General features: G+C 44.4%; 2 protein-coding genes across 5 annotated transcripts in view; one reads left to right on the top strand and one right to left on the bottom strand.

The window, feature by feature from the left end:
- The window catches only part of FAM234B (family with sequence similarity 234 member B), a 36,959-nt gene extending 28,557 nt beyond the window's left edge, over positions 1–8,402 (top strand). Inside the window, exons 11-13 of the mRNA XM_012447704.2 lie at positions 3,135–3,252; positions 4,759–4,979; positions 5,594–8,402. Of these exons, the coding sequence (XP_012303127.1) occupies positions 3,135–3,252; positions 4,759–4,979; positions 5,594–5,599 (345 nt within the window). The 3' untranslated portion in view covers positions 5,600–8,402. The remainder of the gene's footprint in view (positions 1–3,134; positions 3,253–4,758; positions 4,980–5,593) is intronic.
- A 79-nt stretch (positions 8,403–8,481) lies between these two features.
- GSG1 (germ cell associated 1) lies at positions 8,482–18,666 on the bottom strand. Of its 4 annotated transcripts, XM_064377696.1 has the most exons (7): positions 18,577–18,666; positions 15,179–15,497; positions 13,914–14,054; positions 13,560–13,607; positions 12,612–12,764; positions 11,511–11,622; positions 9,153–9,603 (listed from the first exon to the last, which is right to left on the bottom strand). In XM_064377696.1, the coding sequence occupies exons 1-7, from the start codon at positions 18,583–18,585 to the stop codon at positions 9,261–9,263; spliced, it is 1,125 nt and encodes a 374-aa protein (XP_064233766.1). In that variant the 5' UTR covers positions 18,586–18,666; the 3' UTR covers positions 9,153–9,260. The 4 variants fall into 4 exon arrangements, with proteins under 4 accessions (XP_064233763.1, XP_064233765.1, XP_064233766.1 ...); XM_064377693.1 differs by lacking the exon at positions 13,914–14,054 and having other exon boundaries at positions 8,482–9,603; XM_064377695.1 differs by lacking the exon at positions 13,914–14,054 and having other exon boundaries at positions 8,482–9,603; positions 13,436–13,607.
- Positions 18,667–20,648: the final 1,982 nt, after the last annotated feature.

A 20,648-nucleotide genomic window follows, 5' to 3' on the forward strand; every position in this document is an offset into this window, starting at 1 on the left:
AAATTCCCTTGTTTGATGAGAGGAGTGAGTAGGAACATTGTTGTGGTGGAGGACAACTCTCTGGTGAAGTGCTCCCTGGTGTTTTTCTACTAAAGCTTTGGCTTTCTCAAGCACTCTCATTTTAAGCAGATGTTAACCTTTTTTTTTTTTTTTTTGAGATGGAGTTTTGTTCTTGTTGCCCAGGCTGGAGTGCAATGGTGCGATCTCGGCTCACAACAACCTCTGTGTCCTGGGTTCAAGCGATTCTCCTGCCTCAGCCTCCCGAGTAGCTGGGATTACAGGCGAGCGCCACCACGCCTGGCGAATTTTGTATTTTTAGTAGAGATGGGGTTTCTTCATGTTGGTCAGGCTGGTCTCGAACTCCCAACCTCAGGTGATCCGCCCTCCTCAGCCTCCCAAAGTGCTGGGATTACAGAGATGTTATCGTTCTTTAACCCTAAAGTCAATAAGCAAAATGCCTTGGGCATCCCCCAGAAATATTGCCATGACTTTTGCTCTTGGCCGTTCTACTTTTTCTTTGACTGGACCACTTCAAAATGACCACCTCTTGGTAGTCATTGCTTTGATTGTGCTTTGTCTTCAGGAGCATACTGGTAAGGCCATGTTTCATCTCCTGATACAGATCTTCAAAGAAATGCTTCAGGGTCTTGATCCCACTTGTTTAAAATTTCCATCGAAAGCCCTGCTCTTGTCTGCAGCTAAGATGGACCAACGGTTTTGCCACCCATCCAGTGGAAAGTTTGCTCAACTTTAATTTTTCAACCAGAATTATGTAAGCTGAACCAGTTTAGGTGTCTTCAGTGGTAGCTGTTGTTTATGCTGTTAATCATCGGTCCTCTTCAGTTAGGGCATGAACAAGATTAATTTTTTTTTCTCACAAATTGATGAGGATGGTCTGCCACTGTGGATTTAATCTCCGACATCATTTTGTCCCTCATTAAAATGAGTTATTCACTTCTAAGCTGCTGATTTCTCTGGGGCATTGTCACCATAAATTTTTCATAAAGCATCAATGATTTCACCATTCTTCCACCCAACATTCATCATAAATTTGATGCGTGTTCTTGCTTCAATGTTTTGGCAGAATTCTTCTTACTTTGTTAGGGGCTCTTTTCAAACTGATGCCTCACCCTTCTTGCTGCCTCAGACTAACTCCTGTTCAGGCATGTTATAACAAGTTAGTATGAGTTTACTTAGGTGCAAAAAAATTTTGAAGTCCATGCATGGTTTTTTTCATAATCTGCATTGCCACGAACTTTTTGAAGACCCCTCGTATAATAAAATGATGGTATTGGATAAAATAAGTCTCAAATGTAGTCTTCTAAAAATAACTACAAAGCAAAGCCATGTTACAAATGCTTTAATAGAATTAAATAGGTACAAGTAAGAAGTTTACATGGAAGCACAAAAGAAGGGAGATGTTAATTTTGCCTGGGGTGATAAGAGAGCATTTCCTCAAAGAGGGGGCATTCAAGGTGGGCACCTAAGGATGAGAAGTGTTTTAATGTGTGGAGATGGGTAGAGAGGATGGTTAGACAGTCTAAGGGGCAAATAAGATTGACAATGGTTAGGCAGAGTAAGCTGAAGCATGGATTTAGGTTAATGATCAGACATTTCTGTAGCATGGGGTGGACAGGTAAGTCATTGCAGCTCAGTCTGGAAAAGGCATATTTTGGTTAAATGGTATAAGACTGTGGTTTTCATGCTAAGGGATTTGTGCTTCATTCCGTAGGCAGCGAGGAAGGTGTTTGGTTGTTTTCTTGTCATGTTAGCTGGGCTGGAGATCTGTCCCTTGATACCTAGGATCCTAAGGGTGTGTGGAAAATGCCCTCTTCTGCTTTGTGGGCATGTGGTGAGAGTGAGGTTGTGAGTTTCCTGTGCACACTTCTCCTCACTTGGGGGCTTCTTCCCTTGCTGGGTTATGGAAGCAGGGGTAATATTCATCCCTCACAGCTTCCATTTCCTCTACTGCAGGAGGCCCAAGGTAGCCCCAGAGGAGGAGAGGCACTTGGGAGGCTCTGGAGATCAGCCACTTGCTAACCCATGGGTGTACTTCTGTGCTTTAACAACTGCATGGCTGCACACTCATGAACCTGCCAACTCTCTAGTCCTATCCCTGCACAGAAGTCATACTGACAAAGATAGTCCCAGTGTGCGTTTCTTCTGCTGTAGAGAGTTTGAAGACTGACACTCAGGCCTTGGAGCTTTTGTTTTATGATTGATGATTTGCCTTGGTCTGGTCAACATCCCATTCATTTCAGGAACAGATAAGATTTTTATAATTTTTAGCCTGATGCTTGCAATTGGCTGTGACACCCAGTGAAAGGAAATATCTTTGGCTCACTCTGTTTTCATAAATAGATTACAATTCCACAAAGCCCCATCTGCTGCAAGGGATGAACCAGTATTCCAGCACTTCCATGGGGAGAAGACTGGGAAGTCTCCATGTCAGATTCCTCTCTTGGGTCATACACATTGCCCTTCTTTTTCTCCTTCCTTCCTTTCTTTCCTTTCTTTCTTTCTCTTTTCTTTCTCTTTCTTTCTTGCTTTGCTTTGCTTTCTTTCTTCTTTCTTTTTTTTTTGACTGAGTCTCGCTCTGACACCCAGGCTGGAGTGCAGTGATGCCATCTCAGCACACTGCAACCTCTGCCTTCTGGGTTCAAGCAATTCTCCTTCCTCAGCCTCTTGAGTAGGTGGGACTACAGGCATGCGCCACTATGGCCAGCTATTTTTTTTTTTTTTTGTATTTTTAGTAGAGATGGGGTTTCACCATGTTGGCCAGGATGGTCTCGAATTCCTGACTTCAGGTGATCTGCCCACCTCAGCCTCTCAAAGTGCTGGGATTACAGGTGTGAGCCACTACACCCGGCCTTTCTTTTCTTACAAGGGAGAAAGCTTTTTCCAGCTGTAGATAGTGGTTTGAAAGAGTTAGTGATTAGTGTTTTGAGCTCTTTGAAATATGTCTCTTGTATATGGGAGTTTCTTTCAAACACATTCTTGTAGTTAGGATCAGGCATTAGCCTCTGAGAGGAATGAGTAATCACCATTTTCTCCTCTGATTTTTCATCTGAGAACTGTCATGTGTGGGAATGTAGAGTTACCTTTGCTCTTTCTTTTTTGTGGCTCATTGTCAGGGTATCATCCTAGGAACTGAGCCACCTAGCCTTCACCACCTTTACCTACTGCATCCCACGTTCCCCTCCATCCTTCTGGATCTGGCCAACACCACCGGCACAGTGACGGCTTCAGAGGGTGAGTCCCAGTGCCAGCAGGAGTCTGTGTACGCAGACGGTGAGAGCGTATGTGCTGGCTGTGTGTGAAGAGACCATTGCCCCACCCAGGGAAGGATGTGTGCTTCTCAGAGGACAGCAGGGCACTTTCCCTGGTGCCTTGGGCTTTGCTGGAATCCTCCTTCTGGGTGGAAGCACCAGGCTTGTGGGGTGAGAACCCATATGCTCTGAATGTGGAGGTGAAAGTGTGTCCCATTCCAAAGGGTCTGTAAGGTGATGATTCATGCAGCCACTCCTTCAGCAGACATTAATTGAGCATCAGCTGTATGCCAGGCACTGTGCCAGGTGCTGGGACTACAAATAAGACTAGTTTCCTGACCCTCTCGGAGATTAGGATTTGGAATTAAGTGTGGAGGACATGATGGAGATAGAGTGTGTTTTGCCAGGGCATTGATTTAGTGAAAACCTTTTTTTTGAATGGTAACTATGAACATTGCATAGAAATTGGAGAAAGGGGAAAAATCAAAGGAAGAAAGAAAACTGGCCATAATCTGGCCAGTCATAACCACTATTAACATTTTGGAAGTGTTCTTCTACTTCACATTATCTGTCTAAATAACACTGTAAACAAAATGGGATCCTATATGGGAGACCCTCAACTCAGGAAACCAAAGCATTGGGATCGCAGCCCCTGCTGCCTGCTAGTCAGGTTGTCTGGTAATCTCCTTCTCAGCGATTCTTTGCCTCATGGAGTCTGCTGTTCCTGTTGGCAGGTCAGGGAGTGCAGGAGTGGGAGAAGACCAGATGGTCACATCTCTTTTCTTTCTTTCCACATTCTCTTGCTAATTATGGACTTGGCTGTCTACTTACAAACTCACTGGTCTTGCGCTGCAGCTGGTGCTTGTAGCTCTCGATTTACTGGGATACATGGGGAAGAACAGCTTACCTGGAACTTGCAGGCACACCTGTCCACTGGTTGGGGGGTTGGGGGTAGGAGGTATGTGTGAGCTTGGAAAATCCTGCGATTGGATCTGAGTCAGCTGTTTTTTTTTCAACAGCAGCATAAAATATTCAGTGAACATTAAATAATTGTAATTAAGAATCTGGACACCATTTTTATTACAACTTGTATTTTAAAGATGAGGCAAAATAAACACTGGCAAGGTAAATCGCTTCTGTGACCGTGCACTGGCAGTTTGGGAATTCTCAGGCTCCCTAGTGTTTCGGGCTCACTTTTCTCCTGAATTCTTGCCATAGGGGCAGATCCTCTCGGTTCCCAAGGTGGGCTTTTTTGGAAATAGCTTCAGAGGAGTAAAGGTACAAAGACCAGGAGGAGCGTGCTGCTTTACCGGCATCCAGTTCTTCCCCTCTTTGTGCCAATGGGCCGGCTCACTGCCTTCTGTTTATTCACTGCTCAGTACATTTCCTGTGTGAACTAATGAGTAAATGTATTGTTGAGCCAAACCCCTCTCCTGTTAGTAGACGGTATGTGTCCTTGTTAACTGCTCTTGTTTTTGTCCTTCCTCAGTTGGAATTAACGACCTCTGGAAAGATGCCTTTTATGTTACCAGGACAACAGGGCCAAGCTCCGAAGGCCATCCAGCAGCCCTGGTGGTCAGCAAGCTTAGTCTACGGTGGGCACTGATGGAGGGCCAGATGGCCCAGCTACAGGAGTCCACCCCCAAAATTGGCCGTGGGGAGCTGCGAAGATTTCTCTCTAGGATTAAGTTTGTTGAAGCTCCCTATGAGGTGAGTGGCTGCTGAAATGTTACTCTTGAGGGTTTAGGACAAATACTACCAATTCCAGCTTTGTCCTTTACAAAGGAGGGAGAATGGGGAGCTTTCTTGAATAGATGGGTATCAAGACAGTTGTTTTGGTCCAACACTTATTTCCTGTGGATGCCTTCTGACCATGAAGAAATGGTTCTCAGTTGTTTTCAGCTGGAAGTAATAGCGTCTTCCTTAGGGGACATTTGACAATGTGGGGTCATGATTTTTATTGTCCCAATCACTGACAGGGGTGGATAAGACTGGTATTTTCTGGTTTGGGGCTAGTGATGCTGACATCATGCAGGGCTTGCAGCAGTTACATACTCCAAAGAATCATCTTGCTCAAACGCTAATGTTGTATCCCCACCCCTACTCCCAAGAAATACTATCGTCTACTTCAAAGTTCCAAAGCTTATCATGGAAAAGGACAACGTTTCTGGGCCTTTCTGGAAGGAGGAGATGTTCACAGGCTATTGGGGATAAAGAAAAGGGCAGGAAAATAGAGGAATATTCTGACCTTTAGTTTTCCTCCTTTTCTTTTAACATCTCTACCATGAAAAACAATAAAGTCACTGCTAACTCTTTTTCCATAGATCTAATCTGATGGAATCTTCAGTTGCAGAAGAAGTGAAGAGTGGATATCCTTTCTACTCTCCTGTCACTGTAAAATGTGTTCTGTGGAGAGAGGACTTCTTCATCCTCATTTTACCACCTCCCTGATGGTCATAAAGCACTTGGGAAGGCATGATGGAGTACTTTGACAACAGCATGATCTATCTGGCTGGGGTGTCTTACCTACCTTTTCAGTTCCTGCATTAACCCCCTCTAGGAACTCTGCGTGGACCGTTTGGAAATGTGAATCTCTTAAGTATTTTATTTTTTTGGTATGTCTAATTTATGAACTCTTGCTGGGAAAGCCAGTGAAGTCTATGACTAGGAAACATTTTGTTGTATGTTATGCCGTGTGTGTGTATTTTTTAGTGTTATGGTGAAGTTCTTTTCCAGATATGTCCTAAGCTTCAGGGATCCAGTTTCTTGTCCTTCTGAAATATATCTGGTTTGTTTGGTCACTTTGAGACTTCCAGATGCCCTACCTCTGATTTTGAGGGCCACTTACTTCTCTCTTTATTCTTTTCCACCTGTACCTTAGCTACTTCCACACTGTAGACAGAGTGAGAAAGATTTGTAGTGGAAGACTGAGTTACCCATCACAGCATTTTCATCTCTTTTAATATCCTGTTTCCTTAGATTTTTCCATCCAGTGTCTATTAAGTGGCTGCAAGAATAACCATATTCCTATCACAAGGGGAGCAAGAGTATGTAGTCTCAGTGACCCACCTCTGACCAAGTCCATATGTTGTGTTATATGTGGTTCTGATGGTTCTGCCAGTCACGATCTTTTTTCTGTGGCTACATCAGAAGTGTATGTGTGCATGCTGTCTTCAACTTAGAGGAGAACTGGAAGTCAGGAGCCTTTGATGTCCTTATCCTGCTGTATCTCTTCTCTGCATCTTTTTCTATAGGGCATACCTCCTCTCACTCTGCTTTCTCTTCTATTCAGGGATATGTTTCTGGACTTTTGCTTCTGCCACTTGAGTCCAGGATACAGCCATTTTGTCCTGCATCTCTCCTTTCCTGTAGAGCCTTTGAAGCATTGTATTTTGGGAAAATTCTTCTGTAAATACTGTAACTTTTATAAATGGTTATTTAGAATTATCTCCAGTGCTTACTTCTCCCTTCTTCTGTATAATCTGTTACTTCAATTAAGTTCTCCTCTAAACTTTTAGGTCATGTTTATATAGCAGAAAATTCAATGTTAACGGGCAGAAAACTGCTTCTTAAATAACCTGATAGGTCATCCCTGAGTGCAACTCAGGTTCTCTCTTTACCTGGGCTTGTATCTTTTTTTTTTTTTTTTTTTTTTGAGATGGAGTTTTGCTCTCGTCTGTCAGGCTGGAGTGCGATGGTGCGATCTCGGCTCACTGCAACCTCCGCCTCCTGGGTTCAAGTGATTCTCCAGCTTCAGCCTCCTGAGTAGCTGGGACTATAGGCATCTGCCACCATGGTTGGCTAATTTTTTTTTTTTTTTTTTGTATTGTTAGTAGAGACAGGGTTTCATCATGTTGGCCAGGCTGGTCACGAATTCTTGACCTCAGATGATCTGGCCTGGGCCTCCCAAAATGCTGGGATTACAGATGTGAGCCATTGCACCTGGGTGGGCTTGGATCTTTTAACTTGTGTTAGTAAAGCGATTCTAGAAAATTATGAAGTTAAGATTTAAAGGGATATCTGTTAATTACCCACTGACAGGCATTATGACATAACAGGTTGGTAGCAATAGATCCAACAGGCGTGTTGCCTGGGCTGCAGATTGGCCTTAATAGGTTTCTGGGTGCCTCTGCCTTAAGATCCTGAAGGCAAGTTTGGTTTTAACAGTTTGGAAGTCATCTTGTGGGTCCAGCTTGACTTTAGGGGATGAAGAAGATACCCTAGAGTATGGGAATGATTCCAGATAATTTTGAGGATTTGAATCCACTTGAGTATAAGGGCCTGGGACCTAGTTTGGTTTAGTATAGAATTTTAAGGATTAATTTATAGGCAGCTGAACACCCAAAACTTGGATGGTGGTCCTGCAGTCTGGCTGGGCTGTCCAGGCATAATCTGGTTCTTTGTCATGTTAAGGCTTTCTGGGAAGCCAGCCACTCTATGCAGGAGTGAAACATGAAGTTGTTTACTGAGGACCTGTTTTGGTGGAATTGTGTGGGCAGAGGACTGTGTTTGTACAGAGTAAATACCAGAAAGAGATGAGAGGAAGCTAGAAAAACATAATGTCCCTGAATTCTTCATGGTGTATTTGCAAACTAACTTGACATAGATTCTTTTGACTATAATAAGTTTGAATCTCTCCTTGCCAAACAACATTATAAGCTTAGTTTTCTTCTTCCTCTTGCAGCTGGTACAGAAAGGTATACGTGGTGGCTGAAAATTGAGGAAGCTGCATCTGACCAATGTGGGTGCTGGTTTCTTGTGAAATGTGTCCCTAAACCTTCTTCTCTTTGCAGGCAGCCACCTACCCAGGTGTCTAAAATAGGAAATGCTCCTTTCTTTCTCTAATCTTATCATTGGGTTGCTGGCAAAGCCAATATGACCACTACTGAGAAATAGTAATGACTTCTGCAAATGCCAGGGTCTTCCCCTCTTCCCTCCCTTAAAAACCCTCCCTTTTCCTTAGACCCCGTTTTTGCCATCCCCCAAATGTGTGGCATGGTGAAACTAATCCCCCTGAATGTGAATTGCTGTCCTTGTTGCCCTTGTTAAAGAAGAGCCAGCTGGTATATTGTCAGGAAGCACTATTTAAAATGTGAACTGTTACAGAGTAAATAAATACATACTCTACGGGAATATACTTGTGTGCCATTCTCATTCTTCTTAGCCATCAAGGATGGTTTGTTTCCCCGTATGGAAAAGAGAACGGGCAAGTAGATGGGTGGCATTCTTCATGGAGGAAATAATAACGTACATTTCTCAGAAGGGATGAAAAGGTGGGATCCAGAGAGGAGCCTGTGCCCCCTTGTTCACTGGGAAGTCCCTGGTATGACTGTCCACTAGGGAACCACAGTCCCATCTGAATAGCCTTGGTAGGCTGTTTCTAGAAGTGACCTTGACCCTGTGTGCTGTTGGTGCTTTCTTGTGTTAAACCACTCTCCTGTGGGGTCCTGGGACAATATTTAATAACACTTTTACTGGGTACCTACTGTGTGGATGCAGGACACTGCCCCAGGCAGTGTGGAAAACCTCTGTGCCACATGGGAAAGCGCTCAGGGGTGCTTCTGTCTTCCTATCTGTGACTTCCAGAACAATTCATGTGTACCATGAAAAGCTGAGCCACAGTCACGCTACCATTAACTTGGTCACCTCCATTTCTTCAATTTCCAGGGGGATAACTAGATTTATCAGACCTTTAAGGTCAAGAAGTATATTCTACCTGTCTTATCTCCATGGTTTAGCCCAGAACCTGGCACAGAAGCTATCAGTAAAGGAGAGGAGGGATTTCTGGATGCGTGAGATATGGGGTGGGTGAAACGAGCTGTAGAGGAAAAGACAGCAGTGGCACCCAGGCATCCCTTAGGATTTAAAGATAACCCTTATTTATAGCCTCTAAAAACCATGCTCAAGAGACGGACTTTGGCTTAAGCACATGTTGATAATCAGTAGACATGTAAGGTGGGGCTCAAGCCTACTCCCAAACCCACTTAACTCCTAACACTGCTCTTCCTCTACAGATGACCTAACTGCTTCTTTCAGCTCCTGGCTGGCCCCTCGTGGAAATCCCTTGTTCCGCAGCTCCGAGTAGAAGTCGACTCCTTCAGAGACAGAGTGGATGGGCTGATTATGATACTGGTGGTAGCCAGTCAAAGGACCCACAGTGGGGGCTGCACATGACAGCCGCTGAGGGAAACACTGGTGGTGATGCGGTAGGCAGTTCGGGTTTTCCTTGAAGCTCTTACTATGCTTGCACTTGAACTCCAGCACCATCCTGGTGTACGTGTTGAAGGTGGTGACAGCCGATGCCATGCAGCAGGTGAAGGAAAGCCAGGCCATGCTAGGGGCAAACGGCACAAAGTAAGAATAGGACTCTCTTGAGAGAAAAATGTCATGACCTCTTCCTACTAGTGGACTAGCCTAATGCCTTGTAGGGATTTAGGGACTTTCCACCATGTTTCAGGTAAAGAACTGTGAGGGGAGAACTTACTGCTTTCTAAAAAGAATGACTCATGTAGTCCTAATATCAGACAAGAAGCTTAATGGATTTGTTTTCATTGAATTGATGAGTTGTTGGTGCTGTGCCCTTTTCTATCTGATGTGCCTATTGTGTGTGTGTGTGTCTGTGTGTATTTGGACTCCTATTTCCCAAGCTGCACTGACCCTTGTAAAATCTCTAAGATTCCCCACGCCTGTAGCTATGCTGTATGCAGTGGATATAACCTACTGTATGCCCTCCCTCTCCCACCCCAACACATACACACACACACACACACACACATGCCCTGCCAAAGGTGTCCCCCCACTCGGATGCTGGGAGGAATCATCCCTCTTCCATCTTCCTTTGTTTTGAACATAGCAGTCTTGGGGTCAGGGTCCACAAAGTTGAGCCTCTGAGAGTCATTCAGGAAAACATTTACTACAAATTAGGAGGTATTATAGGTTGTACTGGTGGAATCTGCTTCATATGAAAACTGTGGTTTTGGCTTAAGGGAGTTCGTAATGGATGGGACAGGAGCTGGAGATTAAGAGAATCTGGATAGATTCAAGAAAGTAAAAGCAGACACTAGAGAACCATATTAAACACATTCTGGAAAGTCAGATCCCTAAATCTCCCTGTGGTTCTGGGAAGCTCAGGAAACAGGAATTTTTGAGAGGTTAGGGAGGGGTTTCATGAGGACAAGTGATGGTTAAAGCCAGGCCGCATGCAAGCACTGTGTGTTCATATCTGCTGCCTCTGACAAATGCAGTAGGTTCAGTCTGGGATGCTTCTGGGAGTTGATTGATGGGTGTTGCCTAGCCTGAGCTCTATAGCTGTAATGCCAAGAACAGCCTGAAGACAGTCAAAAGGTGAGAAATGCTGGATCTGAGAACTGCGTTGAGCTGATGCCCTGGTTGGTGGAGTAGACTCAAGATTCCCAAATCAATAGCAGAAGATCGCACCACGGGAAAGTGGATAGTGCCTCACAACAGATGTGCAGGCTTCCTTCTCTGAATGGAAACTTGAGCCCATCACTGTGTCTTTTCAGAGGGCTCAAAGTACTTAGCACTTATCGCAGGCAGTAAATATCAGTACAGGTTGGCAACTTGCCGTGAATAAAGAGTGCTCCTTAAGGGAGAAAGTAAAGAGCTCTCAAAGATAATATTTAATTTGAATGTGTTGCTTTGTGATGGTTGCTGTCGCTCTTTTTAAGAGAAATCTAAAATGACCCCTTAGTTCTTTAAGGGTTGGAGAATGACTGTGGTAGTGAAGTTTTATTTTCAACACAGTTCGGTAGAATAAGAACAGATATAGGAGGAAGTGAAGAGGAGAGGAGTAAGCCATTGACAGAGAATGCAGTTCAATCCAAATTTCAATTTCCTCCAATTCCAAATGTCCTCCAATAACTTGAATTAAATTTTAAAAATACAGCACATTTCCATAAGGCCTACAAAATCAGTCTTGTTTCCCCAGGGTGACGTATATACCAGATGAAGAGGCAACTGCCACAGCTGATGAGCAGGAAAACTGGACAAAACAACATCCTCCCAAGACAAACCCGAGGAATCCTCCCTGTACCCTCTCAGAAGGCAGGGAAGAATGGATGTGTCCTGACGATGCAGCCCTGCGTGTGGCTGACAGACTCCTGGGAGGCAGGATGAGGAGAAGGCAGGGCGACACCCAATAAGCATCTAGCTGAGGGTAGAAAATCTCATGAAGATTGGTTGGACAAGGGCTACAGAGGTTCAGGAGATGACAGCACTTACTAGAAGGCCCAGCCGTAATTCCAAACATGTGGTCTCCAGTCTTCTGGACCCAAGTTGGCAGTTGCCTGGAAGACTTGTGAATACATCATGTGGGCCACCATTCCCAAGAGACCTAAGGAGGAAACAGGAAGGTAGAGCCCTTAGAGAAAGGCTTTCATGCCATCTGTCGGGAGTATGATTTTGGAGCATCCTTCTTTTGCGGTCAGGCGCAGCCTCTGTTGGAGTAGCCCATTTCCTTATGCCACCACATTTCCCGAAGACTAATCCACAATGGGGGCTTCTCCTTAAATGCACATATTTGTAATAGGTGACCCAGACTGTAGGCTGAGAGCTGTGGAAAAAGTCTCTGAGTCAATGCTGCACCCAAGGCCACTGCACCCCACCCCTACTCCTTCCTACCCAAACCCCAGTGTTGGCTTAATTCTTCATCTTATATATGCATCTCTCACTTTATCCAATGGAGACTGGTCTTGAAAAGCTGTGTGTATGTCACAACTGAAAAGTAACCCAAACAATAGATTGTACATATTGAGAAAGCTTGCAAATAAAGGAACCTAGAGGTAAATCATTTTGTAAAGCACATGGTAATCCAATATGCAATTTTATGTGTCACTTCACTTTAAAATTAAAGATGCCAGGGCTGGGCATGGTGGCTCATGCCTGTAATTCCAGCACTTTGGGAGGCTGAGGCGGGTGGATCACGAGGTCAGAAGTTTGCCACCAGCCTGACCAACATGGTGAAACCCCGTCTCTATTAAAAATACAAAAATTAACTGGGTGTGGTGGCACATGCCTATAATCCCAGCTACGCAGGAGGCTGAGGCAGGAGAATCGCTTAAACCCAGGAGGCGGAGGTTGTGGTGAACCGAGATTGCACCATTGTACTCTAGCCTGGGCAACAAGAGCGAAACTCCATCTCAAAAAAAAAAAAAAAAAAAAAAAAATTAAAGATGCCTACTATCTCCATTCTTTATAGATGCCTACTATCTCCATTCTTTATACTGCCTTTGGGCTCCTTCTGGGCAAAGACTCATGCCCTCCAGCCAGGGTTTCAGAGGTGGCCAGGGCCAACCACCTTCTCCCACTCCAGGAGCAACTCACCTGACAGGAGAGAGGAAACAGCAGCAAAGGCGCTCAGTTTGAGCCCACAGGCAGGGTTCCCAGTGAGTAGCAAGTCCATTAGTAGCAGGAGGAAGCTGATGAATTGAAGTCCGATGTAGGTGATCTGCGTTCCCAGGGATAACCAAAGGATTTCTGCCGGAAACCAGAGGAAGAGGAACGCTCACCCTGACGGTTAAAAAACTGAACAGGTCGTGAGCATAGAATGTCTAGTAGGAGTTAAGATCCTAGCAGCATCCAAGAAGGGGAAAATGAGGCACAGCGGAAACCAGTGAGGAACATTACTTCATTCCAGTTCTTTGACATCACTCACAGCTCGCACTCCATAACCAATATATACTCAAGTAAGCTTGACTGACTGTAAATATTGTTAGGGAGATTTGAGAAGAAATCATCAGATTTTCATAAATCCTGCAGGGATATAATGTTACTCTAGTTACTTTGTCTCTCTTTTTCCTCATTTAATTTTGGGATGGTTCCCTCCCTCCCTCCCTTCTTCACTCCTTTCCTTTCATTTTGCAATCATCATCATCATCGGAGGAAAAGGAGGAAAAACCTAAGCCTTCCTACATGGTTACTTGGCAGCAAGAGTAGGTTAGTGCTGTTGGTGGCTTTCTGTTTGTGAATCTTATTTATCCCCGCTGTTCCGTTTTTGCCTCCCTGCATATGAATGAAAGTCAGCTCAAAGAGGAATTTGTGTCACCCTGTGGGGCTCAGAAGAGAAAAGCGGAAGATCACAGTGCAGTTTAGATCCAGAGAGGTCCAAGTCTATGGTAACTACTGTAAATTCCTTATCAGACACATACTTGCCACAAAGCCCCAAGGGAGGGGAGGGGAGGGAAGCCTTCTCCATCAACCACTTCCCTCCAAATTGGAGAGTGGGGTGACATGGGCCTTGCAACGTGGCAAATTCCAGTAGTCCTTTCTCACCTCTCTTGGTTGGTGGTGTGAGTTCAATGAAACTTCGGCACCTCTCCCCTGAAACATATGAGGGACACCATCATGGAGCTGCTCCCTGGGATGGTTGGGATAAAAGCCTTCCCCACCCCATACCGGGCGCTGCTCCCTCTGCTCTGACAGCACCTGCCCCGCGTAGAGCAGGAAAGCAGGAAAGAATGCCTGGGTAAATGAATGGCACAGCCAAGAGTCAGCCCAGGTTAATTTCTCTCTCTTCAGTCTCTGATAATGCAGAAGATGTTTCCCTGAGAGCGCCTACATAGGTTAATGTTCCCATTTCCTGTGTCCAGAAGAGTTAATGATCTTAGTTTAACTTTTGCTTAATACCTTTTGCTGCTGCTGTACCACTGGACCGAAGGGCTCTAAAGTATTTCCAGGACTGGGGATGGAGCAGTGCTAAGTGGTACAATAACAAATACAAATGTAAATACACACTTAAAAAAAATTCCTCTTCCATCTCCCTTTTAGCTCAAATAGGGAGAAGTGGCAGATAACAAATTGTTCATAATTCTGGGCATTAGAAAAACTTCACTACCAGGTGCTTTCTTCCCAGGCCACAGAGTCACCTTTCAGTACTCTGGGCAGGGAAGAGGAAGTATCTTCAGCTCATTCCTGCAAACCTGAGGAACACACATGGACCAGCACCTGCCTGCTTTGCTAGTGAGCACTGAGGGGCAGGAGACCTGGCAGATCTGCCTTCGGCTCCTCAAGGGCTCCCTTAAATGATCGAGTTACCACCCTGGCTGGCTTCATTTCCCCTTCTTTTAAATGGTAGCAGTAATACTTAGAATGAGAAAACACTTTCAGGCCAGGAAGAGGCTGTAAAGAGGATCTACTGTGATGCTTTCATCACATAAATGAGCAAATCAAGGCCTATAGAAACCAAGTTCTTTGTATGAGGTCACAGTTGAGCAGAGCTAGGGCTTTCCTACAATATTCCTGTCCCTTCGTTTTGTTTTTAAACAGCAATTCTAGCTCACTAGACTGGAAAGTCTTATAATGGGAAAGGTCTAAATGAAACTTTTAAGGTTAATTCTATTTTTTTTTTTTTTTGAGATGGAGTCTTTGTCACCCAGGCTGGAATGCAGTGGTGTGATCTCGGCTCACTGTAACCTCCACCTCCCGGGTTTAAGCGATTCTCCTGCCTCAGCCTCCCGAGTAGCTGGGACCACAGGTGCATGCCACCACACCTGGCTAATTTTTTGTATTTTTAGTAGAGATGGGGTTTCACCCTGTTAGCCAGGATGGTCTCGATCTCCTGACCTGGTGATCTGCCCACCTCAGCCTCCCAAAGTGCTGGGATTACAGGCGTGAGCCACCGTGCCTGACCAGTTAATTCTATTTTTAACATGCTATTTTGAACCAACAAGTCTACTAGAGAGGGAGGAAGTGAAAAGCCAGAGGACTTTCAACCTCATGAAAGGGCGCTAGACAGCGGTGGAAGATTCTGTGCTGGGAGGAGGGTGAGGCCCACTAGGGTGTGGCAGTGCTGCGCTTCCCAGGGCGGCCCCAGCTCCAAGTGGGCCTACAGGTTTCCATGCCTGCATTAGGTCCCTGACCCTGTTGCTTTTCCATCCCAGAATGTAGGCTACCTGGTTCTTCCACAGTTTCCTCACAGGATAGCCACATGCCACTCCGGAAGCTCCGGAAGGAGAAGCGGTCATCCCCAGTCTCCCAGTTGTATTGTACCACATCCTGGGTGGACGTGTTGGCGACATCTCCATCCAGGGACACTGGCATGTCAAAGCACTTGGCTGCCAGATCTTTCTCGCACAGGGGCTTGGGCACCTTCTGTGTTCCCACAAACCAGTAGTTGCTGAACAGGGATATTGTCGAGAAACTGAGTGATAGCATGCTGAGGATGGCAGATAGGCGTGTCCGCTGGCTAGAGAATGCCTTCGCGAGCTCCATCTGTAATAGACAAATACAAGTGGAAAGGAAAGGAGCAGGGAGCTTGACTCAGAGCCAATTTCGGGTATGTCTTTTTTTTTGAGATGGAGTTTCGCTCTTGTTACCCAGGCTGGAGTGCAATGGCGCGATCTCGGCTCACCGCAACCTCCGCCTCCTGGGTTCAGGCAATTCTCCTGCCTCAGCCTCCAGAGTGGCTGGGATCACAGGCACTCGCCACCATGCCTAGCTAATTTTTGTGTTTTTAGTAGAGACGGGGTTTCACCATGTTGACCAGGATGGTCTCGATCTCTTGACCTCGTGATCCACCCACCTCGGCCTCCCAAAGTGCTGGGATTACAGGCTTGAGCCACCGCGCCCGGCCTGTACCTTCTTAATGGTACCCTTTTCACGTTTATTTCTGGTCATGTCTTGCTTTCATTCCAAGATTTCAAGCCACCATTAGGTAGCAAATGTGTCTTTGTGATTTTTATCTTTCCCATAGCAACTAGCACAGTATTTTACACATTAGACACTCAATACTAAATTGCTCAGTAAATTGAGGATGTTCTGAATAAGCATTAGATAGCAATAATCTCAGAGGTTATAGAAACTCAATAGTTTATATAAACTTTTAACTTTATATAAAAAATGTATAATTAATATAGAAATATATAAAGACATAATTATATAATTAATTGACAAGGCAGTTGATAACTTCTGGAAAAGTTTTGCATAAAGTCTAAACTTTGTAAAAGTGTAGAAAGAAGAATTGGGATCATTCCGTTTTTGGCTTTGTCTCCACTGACAGGTAGCAGCACTGACTTGCTGAGGCATTTGCTTTTGTAGCAAAGTGAGTCACTGGTGTCCTCTTCCCTGCATTATAGATTCCTCTGAAAGGAGTCATAGCAATGAATATTAAACTGGAAACCTCCGGGAGAAGCAGATGGATGCTTTGGGGCCTGGAGGATTAAAGAGGGCAGTGAACCTACTGGGATGTGGGACTATTGAACCCCTTGGAGAGGAGATGGGGCTTATGGTTCTGGGAGAGGTAGCAATCGGGCCCGGCTTCCAACCACTGCCACAGAGATAGTAGAATTTCAAATGCGAGGTGGCTGTGTGGTGCCCGTGTAGGCTGGACACCAGGTATGGGGTCCACACAGCCATGGGTAGGGTGTCGGCAGCCAAGCCCTTGGTTGGTGGAGAGGAACCTGGAGGGCCGTGTCTTCCAGCCTGGTGTATAAGTGCCTGCCTCACAGTGGGGACATGGGGGAGGCTGCCGAAAGAACTGAGGCCCCGGGTGGCTCTGGCTGGAGCCCCTACTCTCTATGTCATTTTCAGCCTAAGAGAAGAGGAGGGCAAGCTAAAATATGACCAGTATTAGACTGCCAACTTTGTTGAGTGGTGGCTTGGAGCCAGATTTAATTTGACTTAGAAAAGTAATTTGGCAAGTCTCTCACTTTGTGTTAGAGCAGTTTATACAGTTACATTAACGCACACCGAACAGAAAAGAAGCCCATGCTTAGTTGCTGACAGACGCTTCTTAAAGTAAACCTTCTTGAGCTTTCTAGGGGATTCTTCATATCAGAATTAATCAGACTTAAATCTGCTTAGCTTAAGAGCCATAAATAAAACCATAGCTAAATGGACAGGCCCATGAATTTCTCTCCCTTATCACCCCCAGCTTAATGTTTCCACATTTAACAGAGAACTTTACCTTAGAAATATAACAGCTTGTTCTTCAGAGTTTCCAAGGACTATGACAGTGCATATTTCAAACAAAGTGTATATTATTTATAGTAATAAGAAATACACAAAGATCATATATATATAACAACCAATATACAAAACATGATAAAGACAACTTCTGGAAAGCAATCTGCTAATGTGATTTTACTTTTAAAAGCACTCAACAAATTAACTGTCAAGAATTGTCAGTTCTTGCAAGACTCTGGGTGACCTTGACTAAGGACAAAAATTCTGCAGCATCTGGAAGGAGGAAAGATTTTCTGTGGCCAGATACTGAAGTCGTATATTGCCCAGTTCCCCTTTCCTAAAATGTTTTCATCTTGGTTTTAGTTATGAAAACCCTATTGGTTTTAGTCATCATTCTCTTACTGTGAGTCGTCCTTTCTAATAATTCTTACATTGCTTGAATGAGAAATGGACTTCCAGGTAAAACATCTTCACTAATCATTCTGTGTAAAGACTGACTAAAAGACTTAGGCCACTCTAACTTTTGTAACCTCAGCGTTCATTTTTCAACAACTATTTTCAGTCTGGTTTGGAAATTTGCCTACTGTCACATCAGATTTTAACTTTACCCTCAATCCATTTCAAGTTATGCTTGCAAGATTTTAACTCCACATTCAATCCACTTCAAGTCATATATATTTGCAAGTTATTCTCTGGGTTATTCAGAAATAAGAAAGAATAATGAACCCCATACCAAGGTACACCCACTTTGTGGCACCAAGGTGACAACCAATTTATGGAAGAGACAATTTGAAGAATAAAAAAGAGCTTAGACTGAGCTCAAAGAGGTTCCTTCCAGAAGGAGTGTCCACCAGGGAGAGACACAAGAACCTCATTCAATTATCATCTTCTTGATATCGAATGATTATCTCACTTGAGACTTTCCAAGAATTATCTTCAACACCTATAGTACCTTGCCCTTTGTCACATACTTTACTCCTTTCCCCAAACATGCCTTTTCCTGCTAGGATCCAGATACCTCTTGAATTGGAAGAACAAATCTAATTTTGCAATGGTTTCCATAAAGTGATCCTGAAGAAGTAATGGCCATAAGAACAACTCCATCTTTGTGTATGCGACAGATCCCATGCCAAGGTAACTCTTTACTCTCTAGAAAAGTGACAGAGTGGTTCCTCTAACACTCAGGGCCTTAGATCATTAGGAAGTGGTAGGCACCAATGTATCATCAGTAACACTTCCATCAACATATATTAACACAGAGTAACCCAGAATTAGCATAGGCTAGGAAGGACAACAGATTGATGAGGCAGGCGCACTTCTTAAAAGAACCAGGTACAAAATAGCTGTAGACTGCATCTCTTGAGCAATAAGAGGGGAAGCTGGTTACCTTGGCCATGGTCAGCGTCTTGCAGCTTGTCTGGAAGAACCGAAGGATGCCATCTGCACTCCAAGTCCCTTTGGTTTACTGTTGCAAGAATGCAAACTGTCTTCCCACCCTCCTCCCTCTCCTCCCACCCTCCCCTTCTATCTCATATTCTTTGGAGTGCCTCATGATTAAATGCTGCCTTACAGGGAACATGGGCATTTAATAATTGACAAGGCAATCAGAGCCCAGCTGTTCTGGGAGATTACACCAGAGAGCTTGCCAATGGGGATCTGGGATTAAGCACAAAGAAGCAAGGACCTGCAATTTGCAGAGGAAAATTTAAAAAGTAAATGATGGTTTAGTTTCCACTGCCTGCCATTCCTTAGGTAACTGGTGTGAATGGACTGGGCTTGAATATATGGCCGACATGAAGATATGGTGGGTCACCATTACTGCAGAAGTTTACATTCCCTTGATGGCTGGTTTCCATCCCTTTGAAGAAACTCTGTTCTCTGCAATGTCAGGCCCTCATGGAACCTGAACAGGAAATAGCTTCCTTGTTCCATGGGTGGTCTCCACCTTCCAGCTAGAACATTTGAATAAGGACTATTAAGTACCTCCCTTTACACATGGAACGCTGAGTGAGGGAGAGTGTTGGCTGGGGATGGGCTGAGGATGCAGATAAAATAGGATTGGAGAGAAATGAAATCCAGGATCAGGAATGCCGTGGCTATTTACCATTCCTCTCCCACCCTTCAGGCAAATAAATGAAAATATTTTATATTTCAAAAAAATTTCTAAAACGTTGAAAAAGTATATTTCAAAAAAGAATTTCTAAAACGTTGAAAAAGTAATCTGATAAATCAGTAAGGGGTCGTTTACATATTTTCTTGCCACCAGTCAACCAGAAATACAAGTTGTTCTTTCTTTCCTCAAAAATCGTACAAATAGCTGGACGTGGTGGCTCATGCCTGTAATCCCAGCACTTTGGGAGGCCAAGGCAGTTGGATCACTTGAGTTCAGGAGTCCGAGATAAGCCTGGCCAACATAGTGACACCCTGTCTCTACTTAAAAATACAAAAAATTAGCCGGGCATTGTGGCAGGTGCCTGTAATTCCATCTACTTGTGAGGCTGAGGCAGGAGAAACTCTTGAAGCCAGGAGGCAGAGGTTGCAGTGAGCCAAGATCACACCACTGCACTCTGGCCTGGGCCACGGAACGAGACTCTGTCTCAAAAAAAATAAAATTGTGTCCCAAATTAATTGGGACGCCAAGGTTGAGAGAGATTCTGCCGCTGCTTGTGATTCCCTAAACCCGGCATGGACTTTCATCCTCTGAGCCTTTGCTGATGCTCTTCCTTCTCCTGGAATGCCTTCAGTCTCTTTTTACCTGGTGAATTGCCTGCCTCTCAATGAAATTAGTCTAAAAAGTCATCCATTCTTTGAAAATGTTTGTTTTCTCCCTAGACAGACAGTTCCCTCCTCATGGTCCTTGTTACACTGTACCTCTCTCACAACACTTAAAAAATATTTAAATACAATTTTAATAGAGACAGGGTCTCACTATGTTGTCGAGGCTGGTTTTGAAGCCCTGGGCTCAAGCAATCCTCCCACCTTGGCCTCCCAAAGTGCTGGGATTACAGGTGTGAGCCACTGCACCCAGCCTTCTCACAACACTTTCTATATTCCATTATAACTACTGCATTTGTCTTAAATGTAACTTCCTCAAAGACCTCTCTTTCATTTTAGAGCAGTTGTTCTCAGTTGTGATGGAGTATCAGAACAATCTTTGGAAGTTTGGAAAATATGCAGATTCCTGGACCCACCCTGAGATTTCATAGTAGTTCTGGGTAAGGCCCAAGAATTGGTAATTTTAGAAAGTTCTTAATATATATCCAGGGAATTCATGAAAAATGGCACCTGTTCGACTCATTTTGGGCTTACATTTAATAAAACCCTCTATATCCTGCCCGGCCCTTCCTCCCCCTCTTCCAGATTAGCCATGAGGTCATGTCTTTCCTGTTCTGTATTTGTGCAGTTCATTTAGGGAATCAAAGGCAGGTTCTTCTGAACTTCTGTGTTTGAATCAGACCA

This window comes from Aotus nancymaae, unplaced genomic scaffold, assembly GCF_030222135.1.
Source record: "Aotus nancymaae isolate 86718 unplaced genomic scaffold, 86718_ANA_hifiasm-v0.15.2.pri h1tg000016l, whole genome shotgun sequence".
NCBI classification, from domain to species: domain Eukaryota; kingdom Metazoa; phylum Chordata; class Mammalia; order Primates; family Aotidae; genus Aotus; species Aotus nancymaae.